The 18,068-nt window shown below is 39.0% G+C and overlaps 1 protein-coding gene across 4 annotated transcripts in view; it reads right to left on the reverse strand.

Annotated features, from left to right (window-relative positions):
• Positions 1 to 18,068, reverse strand: part of SCAPER (S-phase cyclin A associated protein in the ER) — a 136,245-nt gene that overhangs the window by 42,087 nt on the left and 76,090 nt on the right. For all 4 annotated transcript variants that reach the window (XM_002192032.7, XM_030281052.4, XM_030281053.4 and 1 more), the window contains 2 exons: positions 7,689 to 7,804; positions 578 to 701 (listed from right to left, as the gene is read on the reverse strand). In XM_002192032.7, the coding sequence (XP_002192068.6) occupies positions 578 to 701; positions 7,689 to 7,804 (240 nt within the window). The remainder of the gene's footprint in view (positions 1 to 577; positions 702 to 7,688; positions 7,805 to 18,068) is intronic.

Genomic DNA, 18,068 nt, shown 5'->3' on the forward strand with positions numbered 1-18,068 from the left:
TCAATTAACAAACTGCTTGGCTCATGAAAATACATACACACGATTTATAAGTAAAAAACCATGACTAAATATCTTATGATGAGCAGGTCACTATGAATTAAAAATGAGTTTTCAAATAAAATATTTAATGACATTTCAAATTAAATAAAACATTGGAAAATTAAAACTTTCATTGCTAAAGAGTCCTATTTAAGCACTTCAGCAAATCAGACTCTGGCAATGTATTGACCTGACTTAGATTCGTGACACTGAAACAAGTAAGTATCACACAGACACAACTCATTGTGGTCTACAATCTAAATATTCCTATAGGGTGAATTAAAGAAAACAACCTCAGAAAAAGATAGAACAATATCCACTCATACGTTTCCTGGTAAACACGCTTTTGCAGAAGTTATTATTAGAGGCAAATACATCAATTTCTACAGAGTATAGTAGATACAGCCACCAAATACAAACGACAAATGAATTTTATTCTTTATTCTTGTTTACCTCCTGGTGTTTTTATACTCTGAATACTTTAACATGCTTGTGAAGCATGCAAAAATTTACAAATTGAAGAAGTTATTTTACCTACCGTAAACTGGTGTATCAACAGGTCCATCAGAAAAGTTATCTTATTACTAAAGAGAACATAGGTGCAATTTTCTATGCAGTTGCTGCAGGTGAGGCTGTAAACATTTACTGTACTGCACAGTGACCTAAAAAGTCAGAAGGGAAGAAAAATTAGAATTTTACTTACTTCAGTAAATTAAAAGCAAATAAATGGCAGCATCATAAAATAGACTTGCAGGAATTCACATTTATTTTCTTTAACTTGGGATTCCAAACAAAAATAATACCTTAAATGAAATGAATTCAATAATTTAAAACAGTAAAGCCACACTTATCAGAAGCCACACTCTATGGGTACTGGACTCCCCTGTATTCAAACTCTGACCAAAACTGATACAGAATATCTGCCAGTTTCATCACTTGTATAGGCAATATTTCTTTGCCTGCGGCTTACAGCTATAGAACACACAGAACTCTTTCCTGGCAGGACCTTCCAGCCCTGTGTGAAGGATCTGCCAGCAATTCCCAGGACAGCAGTGCCTGTGCTCCAGCACAAGGGACAGCGATGCCCCAGGAGCTGGCAAACCCCGCAGGTGGAAGGCCTGGCCCAGAAGTTCTGGTGCCACATGGTCACCCTCTCCTCTGAGCCTGCAGTGCTGATGTGCAGCTCCAGCAGCTGGGGAGCCCCACCTGCGGCTGGGGAAGAGGGCACAGCTTTGCAAGGGGAACAACACAAAACAGAAGCACATGCACAACTGCTCTCTGCACCACGGGCAGTGATTTCCATCTGCTCCAACTGAAGTGTTCTCCCCAAAACAGGCCTTACAGGGAAGCTGGGACCAGCCCGAGAGAATATTCTCACAAAGAAGATTAATCTTACCAAAGAGAACCCTACTTCAGAATAAACAAAAAGTTTGTTTCTTGACCTTTGCTTACTACAAAAGCCACGACTGTTACTTCACAGACACACAACACAAATGCATCATGAATACATCCAACAATAAATACAGATGGCTAGACATTTACACTGTTTCTCTAAAGTAAACCAAAATAAAAAGAACTTTCACTTTGTTGAGTTTTTCTCAACATATGAAAAAATGTGACTAAGTTCAAATAAGTTCTAAAGAAGAAAATAAATTATGAGTACTGCTGAAAGGTCATACAAAAGTGGGACTGCAACAAACACCAAGTTACTGCACTGAAACCATCAAAGCTGATATTTAACAGGACAAGATGCAGACTAATTCAAAATACTTCTGAAGCTGAGTTTTACACTTTATCTTTCTCCTAAAATGTTTTTGAAACAACAAAATTATTTACACAGTAAGGACTGTGGCTTTACTGATGCTGGGCTCATTGCTGTGGCATCTGGTCACTTAGCCTGGCTCCCCAGAGCTGAAATGGAAGCCTCTCACATACATTGTATTTCTCAAGCAAAGGAAAGCTGGAAATGCTCAGAGGCCGGAAAAAGTGGAGTAAGATTTTTTAATTTGCATAGCTGGATTGTCTTCTCTTCAGCTGGAGAATTTACAAAATAAGTGAATATACATTTATACTTTCCCTCCTCTTCTGAGTATCACCATATTCCTAGTTGTATTAATTTAAATGTACTGGTAATTAATTTTACTCTACTGCCTAATTAAATAAATTTTAATCTACAGCTCACATGATGTGAAAACAATATTAAAAATTACTTATTGACCAAAGGCAGTTTAATTTTCATCTACTTCACCTCATTTTTACCCTACAAGGATAACACCTAGACATAATTGAAGCAGGATACTTCACATGCATTTTTACAAATCTGTCTGCAACACTATTCTCTCTTCCTCTCCTAACATACAAGGGGATTTAGTTCCCTTCTCTCAGTAACACTGAAAAATATTTTCATTAGGTATCTCCTATCTTTCATGAAGACTATTCCCTTGTGCAGGTATGTTTAGAGGGGGAGAGAGAAGAAACTATAATTGGTAGCATCTATTTTCTGTTGAGAAGATGCTTTAAATCAGCTTGTCATTTTATCAGCTATTCTAAAATAAAGATCAATTCTATTTAAATATAAACATTATAATTCATCCAAAGTGTCAAATATGAACTTGTAGGTTAATTCTGACAGCATTTCAGAGTTCTGGTGTGATTTAGTTAATTCAGTGCAATAAATGCTTTTTGATATATGGGATTCCTAAGAGGATAATTTATTTTGCACTTGAAAACACAAAAACTTCCCACTTTATCTAAAGACCAAATCCACTGTACGAATGCATCACGCTTTTGTATTTCCCAAGCGAACCTCACGTCACAAAGAGTACTGGTGCTTCCAGAGACTCTGATAATGCATTTGAAAAGGTGCTGGAAGCAAATGGATGTCAAATGAATTTTTCACAACAATAAAGAGGGTTCCTTTAATTGATACCATAAGCTTGCTAACAGCAGCTCGTCTGAACACATTCTGATCACGGCATGCTCAGCTCTGCCTCGGCTCCACGGCCTGACTGGAATTCAGCACCAGGAGTGTCACACAGAAGTGTCCCCAGGTGGTTGGCAGTGTTAAATGGCAGATTAGAGACAGCACAACTAATTTCTTTACTTTAATCTTATTAAGAGAACAACAGCTGTCAACTGTCACCATTTCTGCACAAGGCTGCCGAGACAAGGGAGAGGCTGCAAATGGTGGAGCCACAACTTTATTCAACCACACCTTAAACTCGCTGGGATGGAAAACCCAATGCATTTCCCACCCTTTTCTTCCCACTTGGAGGAAAAGAACTGCTCTGAATTCCAAAGGTGTTATCTCCTGAGATCCCACAGGCAGCTGAAGGGCTGGAGCAGGAGGCTCTGCAAAGCAGGTGGTTACTGATCACCGATGTTGCTCTAAACTTTGTATCACACCCACAAATCAGCTTTCCAGCTCTGGCCCCTGCACGTTCACTCCAGCCCACGGCCAGGCTGCCCTCAGATGCAAGCCTTTCCTGCAGAGTAAATCCAATTATAAAAACCTCCTTATGGTACACAAGCTTGGAGCCAAAAAAGAAATCTGTCTTTAAACTAGACAAAAATATGCATCTGTATCCTATGTTTATTTTACATGAATATGAAGGAGGAGGAGAGGAGGATTCATTTCAATAAAGCTAGATCTCAACAGTTTATATTGTCTGCACATGATTATTTTTTAATGTTAGCTCATCTTTATTTCCTCAATTTCCCTGATATAAACAAGTTGACAAACTTTAACTTTCACTAAAAATACTGAGGCATCAACAGTATGCAACCATGGAAAACTAATACATGATAGTGCACCAGGATACAGAGGCAAGAACTCAACTTATGCTTTACAAAAACCAGGGAATAATCAACATACAACAATGCACCTGTTTCAAATGTAAAGCTTTTCCCTATTCTTACAACTTCTGTTACAAATGAACATACTTTGATTATCAATGAATAATCCTAAAAGCTCAGTTTGGCAGTGCAATAATACAACACTAAACATTATCAAATTTAGGATGTCCTAATTCAGTAGAAAACTGCTCATTTTTAGCCAGTTTGAATATTATGAAGCAGTCTGATGGGGAAGGGGATCAGTATTGGTAATTTCTTGCTGAGTTGCAAAGAAGTGGGAGGTGAAATATTACTGAAAAATGGTGCACAGAATGGCTGCAGAGTGGAATGGGTAAGGAACCACCAAGGTAAGAATATGGATTGAAACAACAATAAAACTCCATGAAGAGCAACACTGCAGCTTAATAAGTGTATATTCCCAAACCCTAGTAAAAATTACAGGGAACAAGATATAAAACCAGCTCTTAGTTCAAAATAGTTCTTACTGAAAAATGTCATTTGTATCACTGCAACCCAAAATATTACGGTGGCACAAATTTTTTCTTTTCACGTACGTAATTATGGTTTGAGCTTTTTTACCCTGATAGTATTTGCTTTAAATAAATGATGCAAGAAACTGTGTGAAAATAGAAGATATATTAAACTTGACTTCAATTCCATCTTAACTTGCAAAAGTACAACTTTGTTCCTTACACAATTACTGCCAATTTCTCTTTTAAAATACTCACCACTTAAGGAAGTCAAAGCATTTCCCAAATGTTAATTAAACAAACCCTACAAGCCTCATTTGTTAGCAGGTTTGTTACCAACATGTCATGGTAAATGAGCTGCACATTGCAAGGCAACCCAGGGGAGGAGACTCATCTTCTGCTCCTCATCTGAAGGCATTCAGTTGTTTTGCTGTGCAGCTCCCATTTGCTTTTCTGTACAAGAAGAATATCATAGGGCTCTGAAACCTTAACAAATTCTGCTGACTATGTCTTGTTTTGTGGAGAAGTGGACAAATCCCGGAACACTACAAAATGCTGCTTTGAGAAATAATATGGCTGGACTTAATTTTTATGTTAACACCAAAACTAAAACTTACTATAACCCACTGCTTTCTCTTTCCCTTTTCCACTTATTTAATTGAAGGGGAGGAAAATTGCCCCAACACCAAATGTATAATCTATCTCATAAATGTTATGTCCTCACAGCATTTCCCATCCTGCTGCTCTGACTACCGAGCTGGACAGTGGTACAAAACAACAGGCATATTGTTAAACCTTCTGATAATAAAGCATTATCTTGTAGACATGGGATTAAAGTTCTGAGCTGCACCATACAGCCAGGATTTTGGGGAAAGAGAGATGTAGATAATAGCCCATGTAATCTCCTCACCTACTTGTAAATAGCTTATCCTCATCACAAAGCAACAGACAAATTCCCAATTTAAGATGAGTACAAATGGTTAAACATTGCAAGAACCCACAAACAATCTGAAGTACAGTAGTGTCCTTTAGCAAAGCATATTTGGCTAGGGGAAGACTGGAGGGCAATTCATGAAAAGTCTTCATTCAACTTCTCTCCACAGGGCTTTGCTTTGTCTTTAAACAGAGAAAACTGCCATAAAAAACCTGCTCCTTCACTAGATTTAAAGTTCAAGAAATCAGGATGTAAATGACATTTGCACAAAAGAAAGAAAAGTAACTTCAAACTTGTTTCTACAGTAAATGAGAAATGTGATCTTAAATTTCTTCTTTGTTTAAAGGATTAAACATATTCTATGATAGGAGGTTTTGAACCTCCCTTGAACACTCTGTATGTGAAAATTACTTAAATCCTTTCAGTGAGACCATAGCAATACCTATGAATATAGCTTGTGCCTGGTTCAAACTGCTCATAGCAAGTCCCACCCTCTGGAACTACTGCTTGCTCTTGACAGTTGAGGTGCAGATTCTGCACAGAACATTCTTCCCCACCAAAAAGGCCACAGAAATACCAAGAGAGGAGCCTCTGCATCCCATGCAACCAGACCAAGCTCCTTGAGCCACTTCCAGTTTACTCCCGGCTCTTACAGACCAACCCAGCAAGAGCAGTTTGCTTTAGAGAGCAGGATCCTGTGTCAAATTACGTGCAAGCTGATGGATAACTTCCCAGCTTCCATACTTTTGGTGCCTACAAACTGGAGACTGCAATTTGCTGTGAAGTTGAATGAAATGCTGTATTTCAGGAGTGCAGCAAAGTTCTTCAGAAGATGTTTTTAATAGACAATGCTGTCAGAATAGTTTATATTAATCTCTTTTTTGCCCCCGTATTTCCTTCAGAAATACAGCTAGGGAAAATCTGTGTTAATAAAACAATGTTTAGAGAATTTTTCAAAGATGAAAAAACTCTTTTTAAAATTCAGTTTTAAACAGCCTCAGGAATCTGAGTGACCACTGGTCTGAAAGGGCTGTGAGATAGAGGGTGACTGTCAGAGAGAGGAGAACCTCTGATCAACTGTTTGGATGTGATTTCTGTCACACAAATGTGGCTGACATGGGGCTTTATTTATCAGCACACAAACTCCTTCGAGAACTAATACATCCTCAAACTGCCTCACAAACCTCAAACATTGTTTTCAGTAATGTAAACACAATGTTCTCAAACCTTCTCAACAAAGGTTACCAAAACAAGACCATTCTTAAAAGGAAAGAACAAAATTAAAAGATGTATGGGTTGTGGACATTCTAAGAATTTAAAGCTCAATTTAAACTAGGCTTTATGTGGGCAGACAGTGTACTCCTGTCCCTTGTGAAGTTTATCCCACATTGATGAAATCACTCAAAATCAGAGACTCGACAAATGAAGACGCCCAAGGCTGTCCGTGGGCTGCTCCCCACAGCCCCAGCTCAGGACTGCTCGCCAGGGGAGCTGGCTGGACCTGCAGCAAGTGCATTTGGCATGACTGCAAAGGCAGGAATTTTATTTACTCGCTTAGAAGTGCAAAGTCAAGATATTTAAAAATGTTTTTTCCTTAGTGCTCTTTCCTAGCACTTCACACTTACGTCCCATAATGTATTATTGGGCAGTTTTCATCCAAACTCACGCTGTAAAGCCTAAATTACAATTATACCAATATTACAAAATATCTACAAACAAACGATGACAATGGTACACACCAGGATATCCTGGGTTTGTACTAAAAACACGCCTAGCTGTGCTCTGAAAGCACCTATGTGCTCTTGACTGTATACAACCTACAGTTAGAGATCAGGGAAAAGAGCACATGGTTTGAGGTACCAGTTTTTGCAGGAATTCTGCTTAGTCACCACCTTCTTTTTTAGGGATTAGACATTTAAACCCTTCCATTCTTCTGTTCTGTAAAGAGGAATTTCTCTAATCCACAAGAATTTTGATTTACCTGTTTGTAGGCGCCCTTTCAGCTGGCAGTATCTTACAACTATTTAATTTTAAAAGCAGACAGATTCCAGTGAATTACAACCCTTTAAAAAATTCCCCTGCTTCCCACTAGAGATCTCTGCAGACTAACTTCAAAAGATATGTATTTCTTCCTCTGTTAAACAGTTTTGTCTCTTCCATTTTTTACACAATTAGCTGCTGCTCAAATATATCATTGCTCAAAATAAACCCAGCAAGTTAGGAAACCAGAGGCTGAGTGGAAACGTGTTTCACCTTCCATGGCATAGAGAACAGCACACTTTTTTGCTCTGAAGTCCAACACAGGACTAGGAGAAGAAGCAGTGAAGCAGCAGATATGAAATGAATATTCCAGTGCCTCTAAGTGCAGGTGAAGGACCCATCAAACTCACTTAAAGGGAACCCGGGCAGCTGCATTCAGGTTGGTGGGAGAAGTCACCATCTGAAGAACATTTTCCAAAGCAGTCAGTCCTCCTGCAGCCCGGAATGCAATTTTATCTGCTGTGTTCTAGAGAAACAAAACACAGAAGAGAACCAACACAAATTAAAGAAACGTCCACATAAAGGGTACATCTGACAGTTGTAGATTCTGACAATGTAGAAAGTCCTTAATACATTATTTACTGTGTTGGAGACATTTGAAAAAGAGCATTTCACTGCTCATGCACAAGGAAGAGGCTTTCTAGAGAAGGAGTTGAAACCCTCAGGTATTATGTTTTCAATTATCATATATACATACCCAGAACTACACAGGTAATACATTTGAATACCATATTTTCTGTAAGGACATACAATTAGAGGGACTTCAATAAAATTCACCTTTATCTGTTGCTATTACCTTTGGAGCTATGCTGCTTTGTATGATTTTAAAAATACAGACAATCTCCAGATTAGTAATTCCTCCTTTTTACAAACTTTCCCAACAGAGGACAACCTCCAGGCTTGGTTTTATAAATATGCACAAAATAGCTTAGGCAGATCCCTTTTCTGAGGTATCCACTTGGAACTTGCACATACCAAAATTTTACACTTAATTACCATCCTATCATTATTCTCACAGTTTGCAAATGACAGGGGTTTTGCTGCAGCAGATCCAGTATTTTACAGCTTACACTCTTTTCCCTTTCTGCAAAATTGGTTTTCCTCTGTTTACAATAAAACAAGTAAAATCTTCTTATTCTCTACTTCTAAGCTGCTAATTTTATATTGTTTATAGGCAGTATTTAATCATCTTGATTTTCTCAGTGATGATGATGATGATATTCTAGTTAATAAGAAATAATTTCCTCTTTTTTTCCCCCCAGTGTTGCAAGCACTTAATGTATGGGGGAAAAAGGGAAATCCTCTATAAACACAATTATTTCTAGACTATAAAGAATGTATTCTACTGTAACACAGAAAAAACTCCTAATAATGACAATAAAACATTGCCAATAAAACTCCTAATAATGATAGTAAAATTCCTAATAATGACAATAAAACTCTTGACAATAAAGTATTTACTTGAACAACTACAAAAATAATTAAGCAACTGCATTATGATTTAGATGTGCAACATTTTTCCCTGTGAGATCAGACAGTACACACAGAAGTACATATCTTACTTTTTATTTAAATCATGCAACTTTCTCTCCATTTAGTTTTGGTCAAGCAAACAGCTATATTGTATTTAATTTACAAGCTACAGAAAAGCATTTCACGGAAGTCAAATATTAAAAATGGAAGTATTTTCCACAATATGAACTGCATTTAGATTTTTGGAACACCAAAAGATTTATCTTCCAAAGAATAACTGGCCTCAAATGAGTGGAAATCTGTGTGCCAACTCACCAAGCAGTTAAGAAAATCAACCAGTGATTTCCTACAGGCTAGTTGATAAGTATAATTTCTAGGAGTTAATTTTAGCCCAGTGAGCCCAGTAAGTGTGCCTTAACTGCAGAGTCATTTTTGAGTTTCCCTCATACATTATTCCTCTGTTTCCTCTTCCTCCCATCTAAAAACATCCCAAGCCCCTGCCTCCCTAAACTCCCTCAGCTCCCAATAACATGTTCCACCGACTCCTGGTAGAGCCGTAAAGAAAAGACCCAAACAGCGAAGGAACAGTCCTGCCATAAATCATCCTATTGACTTTATTTGATCACCTTGGCTCACAGCAACATTCCCAAACCTCATCCTGCCCTGCTCCCCCAGTGCTGCAGACCCCAGACAGAGCCCAGGGCCTTTCTAACTTTTCCCTGCTTGCTTTGGCTGAAAAACCCCAGGTGTTTCCATCGCCCAGGCGTAGAAGAGGTGCTGCTGTTTGCAGAGAGCCTTTCCTGGGGAATGGGCACAGCCTGGCCGTGCGCAGCAGGAGCACAGCAGCAGCTCAGAGCTCAGAGCTCAGTGCGCTGTGCAGCACAGAGCCAGGGCTCTGACACTGCTGATTTATCTGCCCGTGCTCCTCCAGCTCCACATGTGCCCAGCACTTGCCACTTCTCACTTTCCCTATTTCTCATGGGATATTATGCCACAACCTATTAACTCCTGTGGCAAGAAGTCTCTCCTGTCATTCAGACCAAATATGCCCTTTCTCTATTTCATCCCATTACTCTGAGTTATATCCGATTTATTGCATTCATTTTGCTTGTCCCCTCAGAACTGCTCCATTCTTGAACTCGTACACTGCTTCCTTTCCTCACTTGGCTTGTTCCTCAGCTCTGTGTTCTCTTTAATGCTGAACTCCACCTTTTGTATTTTTTTCACGTGACCTTTTCTTAACTGAGAACTTAACAGAAAAAGAACAGAACTTTTAACAGAACTCCTCTTTTCTCCAAAAATACCTGGTAATGAAGGATCCAGAAAGGAACTTCCTCCTATCCCAGATCAGTCACTAGAGCCACACTGAAAGAAGCAACAACATCTCCCTGTTCTGAGGGGAGGTTTTCATATATCTATTTTAAAAATATATAAATCTTTTGAAGCTGTTTCATTTCCTATGTGCTCTCCTTCCATTCCAATCTGGAGCATCACTTGTTTTATAGAGTGCCTGGTTCACTTTTGTCTAATGTTTTACTAAAATACAAGTCTACTTGTATTAATAATACTAAAATGGTATTAATAATACTAAAATTATTAGTATTACAAGTAATACAAGTCTAATCTTAATAATTCTAAAATACAAGTCAATAGACAAATTTGCATTCTAAAAACTTCTGTAACTACTACAAATTTTCTACCAAGCAGAAGGGAGTCTGCAATTTCTTCTGATTTACCTATGTGTGCTATCACTCCTCTTTCTAGATTACTCATAAAAAATCATTAGCATTTTGATGCTTATGAATGAAAATGAATCTCTAACAATATGCATGGAAGAGAGGGAGAAGCTTCAGTAAAAGGAAGATACAACCAGCAGCAAAGCTGGGGAAGATCCAGGAGCACTGGATTTGTTACCTGTGCTCACAGAGGTCTGTAAAACTGCCACACGGGGATACGTGGCTTTTTGCACATTTAATATATTTCTCTCCAGTGATTCTTATAAGATGGAGAACTTCCAGGACTTCTAATCCATGTCCTGGAAGGCAATGTCAATCCTGAAGTAGCTGCCAAATCACACCAAATTCTTTAAAAATATGTCTGAATTAATTCCTATTTGAGGTAATTTTCAAATTTTAAGTATTTTTATACTCATCTAAAGAAATCTTTCTTGGATCATAAAAATACGTGAGCGAGACATCTTATCCAATTGGTCTTTCTCTGAAAAATGAACTAATATCCTTGAAAAGATGATGTCCTGAAGTGTTAAAGCTTTACATTAGCTGATATTAGCTATACCTTAGCTGCACATTTAGATTGGGAGGGATATTCTGCAATCAATACCATGGGATTCACTTTCCTTGAACAAAGAAAAGATATAAACATGGTTTTGTACATTGTTTTTAAAAGAGTGTGTAAAAATTTGGTTTGCTAATATGTAACATTATTTGTAAACATGGTGTAAAAATTTGATTTGCTAATATGTATTTTCAGAAATTCACAACTACTCAAATTACATTTATAAACAATTTGATTTTTAAACACAAGAGGATTCCTGTGCTCTGAAGTTACCTGGTGACACAGGAGAGCAGAGACAAATTAACAAGTAGGCAAAAATTATTATTAATGTAATCTCTGCACTTTATAGCAGAGATGAGGAGGCACAAAAACCTTGGGGATGCTACCTAGATGTGTCTCAAACATTAGGAAAACAAAAACAGAGATGCAGTTCCTGAGAGCAGCAGACGCAGCACTCAAACCCAACCCATGGAAAAAGCCTCTTTTCCTTATCCTTCCCAAGCCCATCGTTAGGAACTGGAGTGGTCATGTTTGCACAGGAGGAAAGCCAACCCAGCTGATGTGACAGGAAGCATGTATTTAATCTCTGGACCATTATAAACTTGTCATTTAAAGCCCACATCCACTAATTTAGGCAGAACACTGCATGAATCAAGTAACGTAGTGGGAAGTGTGTGTACACTAATGCATGTGACACAGTAAACAGAAACTATGATAAATTAGACAAACCATGTAACCATTTAATGGATTAATTATGAATTAAACATATTTTAAAACGTAAAATTAATCCTTAAAAAAAGGACAAACAATCAAGACAGCTCCCTGCACAGTGGGCAAGCATGGCTGACTTATTTACCTACCTGTTACAACACTTTAATGGATCTGAATTTGCCTTCTCTCCTATGGCTTGAATGACAACTGACTAATAGGATTACAGGCTCTGTTCCAATAATAGAGCTCAGCTACATGCCAGCAAAAAATGACAGCCTAAACCTGAATTACATGGCCTGGGAATCCATCCAATTATTAACTAAAGTAACTGTTATTACCTAACCTAATCAAAGGAGAAGCAGCTGTTAATCTTTGGTGGCCTGCAGTGTAGTAGCGGTCAGACTGGATGGACTGTCTTTGTACTTGACTCCTCTACAGACAATAATTATGTCCTTTGTGATCAAGAAGGAAGGGCTTCCTAACCTTTCAGACAGAGGCAGCAGATGGGGAACAACTGTTTGTGTGTTCATTGACAAAATAGGGTAGATTTTATCAGGGTTTGGCATCTGTGGCACCCTCGGAAGCACCACTTACCTGAGGACACAAGTATGTTTGGCAAATTTGAAAATGAGCAGACCAAATAGAAAGTCCAATATAAAGTTTTCATCTCATTATCTGACATTTGGTACAGAAAAAATACACACAGCTCAAAAAGAGTGATTTACACATGTGCCCCATCCTACACAACGTGGCCAACAAAGAAACACATGAAAAGGCCAACTGGCCTGTGCTGGTACTTGGCTGGCTTTTGTTGAACTCATTAAAGCAGTCGCACAATATGAACTGTGTGCTTCAGAAATAAAACCAAACTGGGGGAAAATGCTGCAGAATTTATACAAGTCAGTGGGTAACAAAGTAACACAGAGGGACATAAAGGCAGCACCGCTTTGCAACAGCTTTAGGGCTGTGTATTCAATATTCCAGGAGAGAAGGGAGCCCAAACCCTGCCCTGCACCGCTGCTCCCCTCTCTGTACAGGGCACTGGCAACCCACAGCACTTGTAGGGCAGCAAAGGTCAGGGAAATCTGTCCCACCAGGAGGCACAACAGAAGTGCCACGTAGTTTATGCTGGGGAAAGCAAAAATATGCTGGGATGACAGTGTGGAAGGACCTGAATGAGAAGATGTCTGATAATGCACAGGAACATATGATATTTGGAAGCTGAAACTGAATGAATTTAGGTGAGACTAAAATGGGGCTTTTTTAATACCAGGAGTAATTAATGATGAGCATAATATACTTAGCATATATAGTCGACTCTCAATCATTTAAAGTTTTTAAATCAAACCTGACTATCTCCTAGAAAAATATGATCCCAGTTAAATCATAATTTATTAATTTGGTGCAAGAGTCATTGGGTGAAATCCAATGTCCTGGACCAAAGTACTTGCTTCCATACATTTCTCCTGTTAAAGTATTATTATTAGTTAATAAGTAGACCAGAATCAGAAATAATGCTGAGCTTCAACAGCTGAAATGATTTAATGCCAGCTTTGCTATCGCTGCTCTATGTGACTTTAGCCCATATTTGAAATATTTTTGAACTAACTGAAATACTCTGGTGTAGACCCTCCCTCAAAGACAAACCTCCAAAATAAATATTTTCATGTAGACTTAAACGGAAATTTAGAAAAATTATTTTTCCTTCATTAATCCAAAGACGGTTTTCTGCTGGTCCAGCAGAATGTCCCAATCAGAAGCTGATCTGGAAAGCCCATTTGAACAGTCTTCAGGAACTAAAGTTTCTGAAGAAATTATTTCTAAATGGAACCCAAATACTTTGAGAAACATGCTGACTTCTATTTCTGAAAGAACACACTTCTGCAACTCTACTCTAAACTGTTTATTGATGGAAGAAATAATAACTAATTAGTAAAATATAGTAAAAGCTATCTTAAGAATTTTTTCTTTCCTTTTATCTAATGTTTGAAGATTGTATCTAAAATGCCAGGGGCTAAGAAATGCAGTTCAAAGCTTGCTTAGGAAAACAAACCAGACAACTGAATATTGTGCTAGCTTCTCCTTTTTTCCCCACTTTCCTCTCCCTTTAAATAAATACATAAGTATATCTACATGCACATATACACCCATGGACACTGTTGTGACTGTAGAAAATCTACATTCTTTGAGTAGTTCTCCAGACTTTATACAGTGAAAATCCCTGGAGAGTACATCAAAAAAGTATTTTCTACTAAAATAAGCAATTTTGCTCCCTGCAACACTTCCCTGTAGTGAAATTAGTGTTATAATAATCCCCCACTTCACATGTAAACCTCAAACGGGTTTTCAAACGTCAGTGAATTCACCCACAATAAAATTTCAACCACTGAATATCAATGAAAAGCTAGTTTAGGATTAAAACATGAGCCAGAACTGGCTGAGTGTCGCTTGAATTGGAGGAAGGCGTTCACTCACGTCAGGGAATATCTCTCTCATATTTGTATCCATGTCTTCCTCCTGCACTGCTCCTGGGTGAAAGCCCCAGCAGGGAGGCTTTGACAAACACCCACCCCCCTTGTCCTGCTCAGCAAAGTGCAGATCTGAGCCTGAAGGGTGATTTGGAAGCCTTAGGGGAGGGCAGCAGCTCTGTCTGTGTTTCCTCAGGCAGGAGTGGAGGTTCCCTGGCACCTGCTGGCAAAGGGGCTGGGGCAGGTGCTCCACGCCCTGCACAGCCCAGCCCCTGCTCATGCCCATGGAAAGGTGCCTCTGGCTCCTGAGCCAGCTGGGTAACACTGCCTTTTCACCTCCACAGCTCAGGAATGCCAACTGCAACTTCACAGCCTCGATTTAGCACAGAGGAAGACAAATACCTAAGAACAAAAAGGGTGAAAAGGCAAGCACTTGATACAGCATTCAAATGCACTATAAAAAATGAGGCTCACCTTACTTTTTACTGTATCAAAAATAAAAGAAGAGGCATTTTTGACCATCCTCTCTGAAAATCTACTACTGATAAGCACCCCAAAATTCATTTAGGCCTAGGGATAATAACCGTACTGCAAAATTGATTCTTACACCTGTCCTGAAAACACTAAACATCCCGTGCACATAAACCTACTTTCTGTCTACACCATCATATACTTAACTCATTTTTCTGCTTACTAACATCTGCCCACATTGTCAGGTCAAACCAAATGCAACAGGACTCCTTACTGACTCACTGTATCATGTAATTGAAAAGGATGAGCCTTATTTACACAACCTCCTTCCAAGTTCTGCAGTGGCTTTTCAGTTTAGCAGTGAAGTCCCAGAGAGGCACCCTGTTGTACTTCTGTTGATGAGGACAAGACCCTCACAATCCAGATTGTGAAGCCACAAGAGTCAGCGAAAGCCATAAAGGTAAGACTGGTAAAGGTAAACCAGTCAATTCCATGCTCTCTGTTCAGCTGCTTTCAGCCATGCCAAGCAGCATTGTAGGAAACACACAATATTGCTTGGGAAAATAAGAATTATCCTCACAGATATCCTGAGAGACAGCACTGAGCATTGCAGCACTTGTGCTTATTAAAAATAAATGTTTGATCTATTTATAACTAACAGGGCCTCTAGTAAGTGCATCAATTAGAGGAGCAAATCAACAATACAGCTTTAATAAGAGGAACAATAATAAAAGAGCTCCTGGATCTCCACAGATGGTTCCATTAGCTGAGGCTAATTTGACTTTTTCTGATTAATCACAAAAATAAAATTTCCCAAATAGGTAAATAGAAAGCAAAATTCCATAATCTCATCCCATCTTCTCTTAACGTTTATTGGACAATGAATTGCCCAGTGAGCAGGAAGTCAGGTCTCTCTGAACACTGAATCTGACAGGTCACTACTGAGAGCTGCCAGCCACTAGAAAGCAGCTGATTTCTGCTGAATCCAGACTATGAACACCAGTGCAATCCAGCCAAAGTGAAGATACTAAAATTATGTGGGAGAAAAACGTATGGAGAGGGAGCAGTGGCTGTTTAAAGACCTGCCATGAAGTCAAGGGCACTTGAACTCTAAAACACAGGTTTCACCCTGATTGCCTTGGGTGCTGCCTCTCAGAGCATTTGCCCAAGAACCCACCTACATGACAGCCACAAAGGACTGTGGGGCACAGGAACAGGGTGGCTTTGTGAGGTACTGCAAACATCAGAACAGACCATGAAGGCTTCTGGGTTAATATTTTTCAAGTCAGAAGTGATGGTCTCAAATCATGGTTGAACTTTAAAACACTTCAAAGAAAATTTATGTGCATAAATACCATTGGACCAAATTAAAAAAAAAAAAAACAAACTTCTTCAGAAACCATACTAATCATTACTTTATTGTGATTTCTAAACTGTTCTCTGCTATTGGCAGAAATGTGCCTGGGCAGGGAGTTCTCACTGAGAACTCGGTGCCTGAGCTTTAATGACACTAAAACATATCTCTTGTCTTGTAGTGGAGGAACTTTGCATACCCTGGAATGTATAAATATCCATTATATCCATTCTGATATGATGTATTAGCTCTAAACTGACGTAGAAGCCTGATCTGACAGCAAAAAGCCACAATTAGTACAACACTGGAAGCTGACAGCATTTAATTACATCCTGCAGCAGTTCTCAACTACACCAACTGTGCACAGAAATTAACCTCCCAATAATCTTGGAATAAGAACACTGCAGAGCTTATCTGTGAACTCAACTTGCCTTTTAAAACCTTTTCCAGCAAACAAGCTAAAAAATATTCTGTGACTGACCCCTAGTAACAAGTTCCTATTTATATGTTCATCTTGGGGAAAAGGTTAATCCACAGATTACAGAAACTCTGGGCAAAGGAATTATTGATGAGATGAAGCTGCCTTGCCCAACCTGCAGCACACAACACACACCTGACCTGTTGACTTCTTCCAGGAAGTGACAGGAAAAGGCTGTTGGGGTGGGAAATGCTGCCCAAAGAGCTCCTGCTGCGTTTGCCCACTGCCTCTGTGCTGGGACTATCAAATCTGCTGCTGCAGTTGATACAGAAGGGGATGTTCCTACTCCAACAGCAGCTCGGACCATCTGCAGATGAACTGGTGCTTACAGGACAATACTGACAATTTAGAATGGCTATTGCCTTGGCAATATCCTAGCACATTAAGCAAAAAATACTTTCTTTGCTATATCTACCCAAATTCCAGGCTTTGAACACTGCTGAACCTTTTTCAAGCCATGTTTGAGTGGCACTGTGCATCACTGGCACTCAGTGATGATCACCTAGACATTAAAATTCTCTAATTCTCACTGTTACAGGCTTTAAAGAAGTGAATTAATTTTCAGGAGGGTTACTTACATCTTGTCTTTTCCAACAATTCTATCTGCTTTGTCCTTTCTGGAGTTTATGCTCCAATTCAGGTTCCGTACTTAACACTTGCAACAAAGGAAGCATGATTACAGAATTCCCTATTGCTACTTTCTGGGTTGGCAAAATTATTAGATTTTCCGTGGCAATATACAATGTTCCAAAGGCACAAATTCTAGTTTTAGCTGGTAAAACCTTTTAGTTTAAACTTATTAGCTTTTTACTTTTTTAAAAAATATATTTCTTTGTTTATTATTATTCTTATCTTTATGTTTTGTAATTCAATACCCTTCCTAAAGTTTGGATTTTGAACTTTAAGGTGTTTTTAAACAGTTATAATTCAGCTTTACATTTGATTAATTACTTCCCTTCATGTGACATCACTGTAGCTTTGGAACTAGCTACTACAGGAGTATCCTGAGTTGAAAAATTAATGGATAGCTTAAACTATTAATCCACTATTTGCATAGAAATACATCAGATGTTTAGCTAAAATGAACCTTAAAGTTTAACTTCTCATTGTAACAAATAAGAGCATCAATTACTTTCCCAGAGAACAAAACCTATAAGGATGAAAGCACAGTTAAGGTGGCATGTGGGTGTTTAATTGTTTTTTTAACTTTGGCTAGGAAATGCCCACTGCCTGATATCAAAGAAGGCTTTCTGGTGTAAACCATCTTCTCGTGGCCAAAAGACACAGGAGAGAAAGGCAGAGGCTGCCCCGTGCCAGCACCATGACAGCACCAAGGGCTCGGCAGGGGGACTGAGGAGGAGCAGGCTCAGGGCTCTGCGCTGAGCTCACCCCAGCTCTGGAGGTGCCTCCAGCTGTGGCACAGCTCAGCCCAGCTGCAGACAAAGCCCGACCTGCTCCCAGGCTCCTGCAACGTGGGGAC

Source organism: Taeniopygia guttata, chromosome 10, assembly GCF_048771995.1.
Source record: "Taeniopygia guttata chromosome 10, bTaeGut7.mat, whole genome shotgun sequence".
NCBI classification, from domain to species: domain Eukaryota; kingdom Metazoa; phylum Chordata; class Aves; order Passeriformes; family Estrildidae; genus Taeniopygia; species Taeniopygia guttata.